The 3283-nt window shown below is 34.8% G+C and overlaps 1 protein-coding gene across 1 annotated transcript; it reads right to left on the reverse strand.

Moving 5' to 3' along the window:
* Window positions 1-349: 349 nt before the first annotated feature.
* On the reverse strand, window positions 350-2804 carry LOC111370795 (phosphatidylcholine:diacylglycerol cholinephosphotransferase 1-like). Its single transcript, XM_022992665.1, has 3 exons — window positions 2327-2804; window positions 1705-1842; window positions 350-934 (listed from the first exon to the last, which is right to left on the reverse strand). Exons 1-3 carry the CDS (start codon window positions 2768-2770, stop codon window positions 599-601), a joined length of 918 nt encoding a protein of 305 aa, XP_022848433.1. The 5' UTR covers window positions 2771-2804; the 3' UTR covers window positions 350-598.
* Between the last annotated feature and the right edge of the window lie 479 nt (window positions 2805-3283).

Here is a 3283-nt window from a genome sequence, read left to right on the forward strand (position 1 = left end):
AAATCTCGTGAAAGTGGAAAAAAAAAATAATAAAAACTTTATATATATTTTTCATTTATTTTGTCCCTTAGCAACGTCAGTTAATTGATATGCTACTAAAACTTTGCTCCATCTTTGTTAGAAGGTACGTGGAGCTCAAAAATCAAATCTCAATATTATATAGTCCATTGCTAAAACGTTAGAAAATACGAAAATACAGTTAGTTTGATTTCTTTTCACTAGTATACGAATCCAAATGAATATTTAACCATCATTTAAAAAATAAAATGAACAAATCTTATAAGATTCTTAAAAAATTCTTCAATTTCTTCCGGAATTCACGTTTGTACGTGTATGTAGCACGTGTGAATGCTAAGATACCCACCATTACATTATTGAAAGAAAGATTTTATTGACATGATTTACATTATTGAAAGAAAGATAATCGTTTCAAAAGTTCGGTAGGAAGAAAAAACCCAAGTAATCCAAACTAGGATATCAACTTTAATCACGGATAGGAGAAATTGACCTTAACTTTTAAATTTTCCAAGCAACACTAGAATCTTCACTAGATAAAGACCAAATTTCTGGTTCTTTCCTAACCCACCAACTCACCATTTCATTCTTTCTGAGAGTTGTAGAAAGAACCATGGGTGGTGGATCTAGTGACTAACGACGCTTCTCTTTTCATGCTATCTTCGTACTTTCCGGCCAGAGAATCAAATAGTATTCCTGCACCAATGCCAACGGCCAGGTCGATCGTGTAATGACCCCGTGTACTCAACAATCTTATCACTTGTAAAACATTTAGAATGTCAAATGTATTAGACAATTCCCATCTTTTCATTCGTTTCATATCCAGAGATGCAATAATCGATGCAGCCACATGCCCCGAATAAAACAAGAAAAATGAAACATTTCCAACCGGAAAATCCGCACCCGAACCCAAGAATCCCTGTCAAGAAACAAGCAAAACAAACAAAAATTTCGTTTCAGCTTTCATCACATTGCAGCTGTTATGAACAATTAGATCTTTCAATCCTATTCCATTTCTCATTTCTTTTTGTTTCTTCAAACCTATTTAATGTGACGTATCTGCAGATAAAACTATAATATAATTAGCATTAATTATTTAAGCATGGGAAGGTGTAACAGTGGCCATAAAAATATTTTTATTATCATTAATTATTGGAATTTTGCTATTTATGAACAACCCATTTGTCCTAAAGATGTCGGATTTTTTAGGACAATTTCAATTTCCCAAGAAATCTGTTAGGTGTTAACAACTGCCAACCCCAGTTAAGAAACAAACCGGACAAAAAATTTCACTTAATTTTTCTTTTCTTTTTTCTTTTATTACTGTAGAAAGTCAATTTTTGCTTGTTATAAAGAAAAACTTCACGTAGTCAATTATTGTAAAGCAAATTTATGGAAATTAACTTTAAATCAGTCATCCATATAACAGTGCTTACTACGATCGAAAATGAAATATGCACTTCAAATAGATGTAACGTGTCTTATTTGTGCATTTTGGTTGCCAATTTGGTAATTCAACCTATTTCTCATTGAGATTCATAATCCTCATATCTCGAGCCTTATACATTTTACTAATTACCCTAGACATTGTATGTTAAACATTTTTATTCCTTTCCGTCTTTAAACACACCAATTTCATATTTTAAAATATCGAATTGGAATATAAAGATCTTATGCGACGAACTTAACCTCGGGCAATGGTAGCTGTGTGACATATCCAAGTATTCCCCTACATGTGAACATGAACAAAGCTGAGATCGTCGCCCTTGGTCGACCCTCCATTAGCCATGTCCATAGTATGTACGTCGTTTGCATTCCGACGAAAACCTACTCGATCCACAAAACTCAAACAAATTATATATACATGATTCCCCAAAAAGAACCATCTTGAAAAATAAATCAATTTTTATAAAATAAAAATGTAGGTATGAAAAGTAAAAACTTTAAACGCTAGTGATCCTGCCCATATCAAAATCTAACATGCTTTGACTTTTAATAAATGCCATTAATTACTCACCGAATAAGTAGAAGAAAATGTAGGCTTGCATGTTAAAATCAAAGTTAGATCCAAAAACAAGAAGTTAAATTCACGTTGCATGTTACGGAGTCGTAGGCATACGTGTATTCTATCGGCTGAGTCTAATATTACTAGAGTATGTTTGTTAAAGATTTTTCTGGTTTATAAGTTGATCGTTCGTGATTATTTTTAGGAACATATGATCTAAGATCTACAGATTTTATCATCCGCAACTTATAATCTACAAAGAATTTTACCAAACATAAACTAAGATGAGTATGTTTACACATATACCGTATTAAGGCCAGCCAGAATCGTGTTGAGAGTGGGTCGAGATTCAAGTAACCGGTGGAGGTTTTTGGTGACAATAAACCCGAGATCAAACGGCGGCGCGGTGGGCGGGACCATGCGGAGAGTGTACTCGACAGCCATGAAGAACAGCAACGAGGCGGCGAAGACGCAGGGTACGGGGTGGTGCACCACCACACCACATATGTCACCGGCCCTCCATTTCAAGAAATGTGCATTACCAAGGCAAGAACAAAAGTTTTTAGCAGAGGAATATAATGATTTCTTCATATCTGAAAAATCTTTGTGCTTTGTGACGACGCCGTTAGGAGAATGACTCTTTATGGACGGTCGTTTTGGCTTATTTTTAAGAGCAGGCCGGTGGCGGGTGGTGGGTCTGTTCATCGGTGATGGTGGTGGTGCAAAATACCAGCAAGGAGAATGGTGCATATAAGGGGTGTGAGAGAGATTTGAAAAGACGGAGTATACGAGGAGAGTGGTGGGGTACGTGGATTGAATGTTGTGGTCGGCGGAATGGAAAATGTTGGGTTTGGGGGGGGGGGATCCTAACTATAATTAAGGTTTTCAACCCTTAAATTTTGATGGTTTGGAAGAAACTCCCTACTTTATGGTTAAATTTCTTGTTTTTAAATTTTGAACTTTTAATTGGATAATTAAACTCTGATTTGGCTACATTTTAATAAAGTTTTGGGGAAAATGTGTCTTGCAATAGTTTTTTTTTTTTAAATGTGTAGTTAAAAATTGAGCACAAACATTGGCTCATGTAAATTCAAGGAGTTCCAAATTTTACCACTTTATCATCAATTGTAACCAATTTGATTAAAATTGCTTAGTCAAAAGTCAAGGAATAATTGCAGTAGCAGTTCCAAACCTTTCGACTTTTTGTATACTTTATCTTAACCTTCACTTTATACTACTCACAATTCCAAACTCTTAAAAAAA

Source organism: Olea europaea, chromosome 21 (genome assembly GCF_002742605.1).
Source record: "Olea europaea var. sylvestris chromosome 21, O_europaea_v1, whole genome shotgun sequence".
NCBI classification, from domain to species: Eukaryota; Viridiplantae; Streptophyta; class Magnoliopsida; order Lamiales; family Oleaceae; genus Olea; species Olea europaea.

What these genes read in the sequence shown, in the direction of transcription:
- LOC111370795 (XM_022992665.1), bottom strand. Translation starts at nt 2,770, where the DNA reads ATGCACCATTCTCCTTGCTGGTATTTTGCACCACCACCATCACCGATG. An exon ending in TTCTGGCTGGCCTTAATACG is followed by an intron (nt 1,843 to 2,326) that starts GTATATGTGTAA and finishes TGGATCGAGTAG; the next exon opens with GTTTTCGTCGGAATGCAAAC. An exon ending in CACAGCTACCATTGCCCGAG is followed by an intron (nt 935 to 1,704) that starts GTTAAGTTCGTC and finishes GTTTCTTGACAG; the next exon opens with GGATTCTTGGGTTCGGGTGC.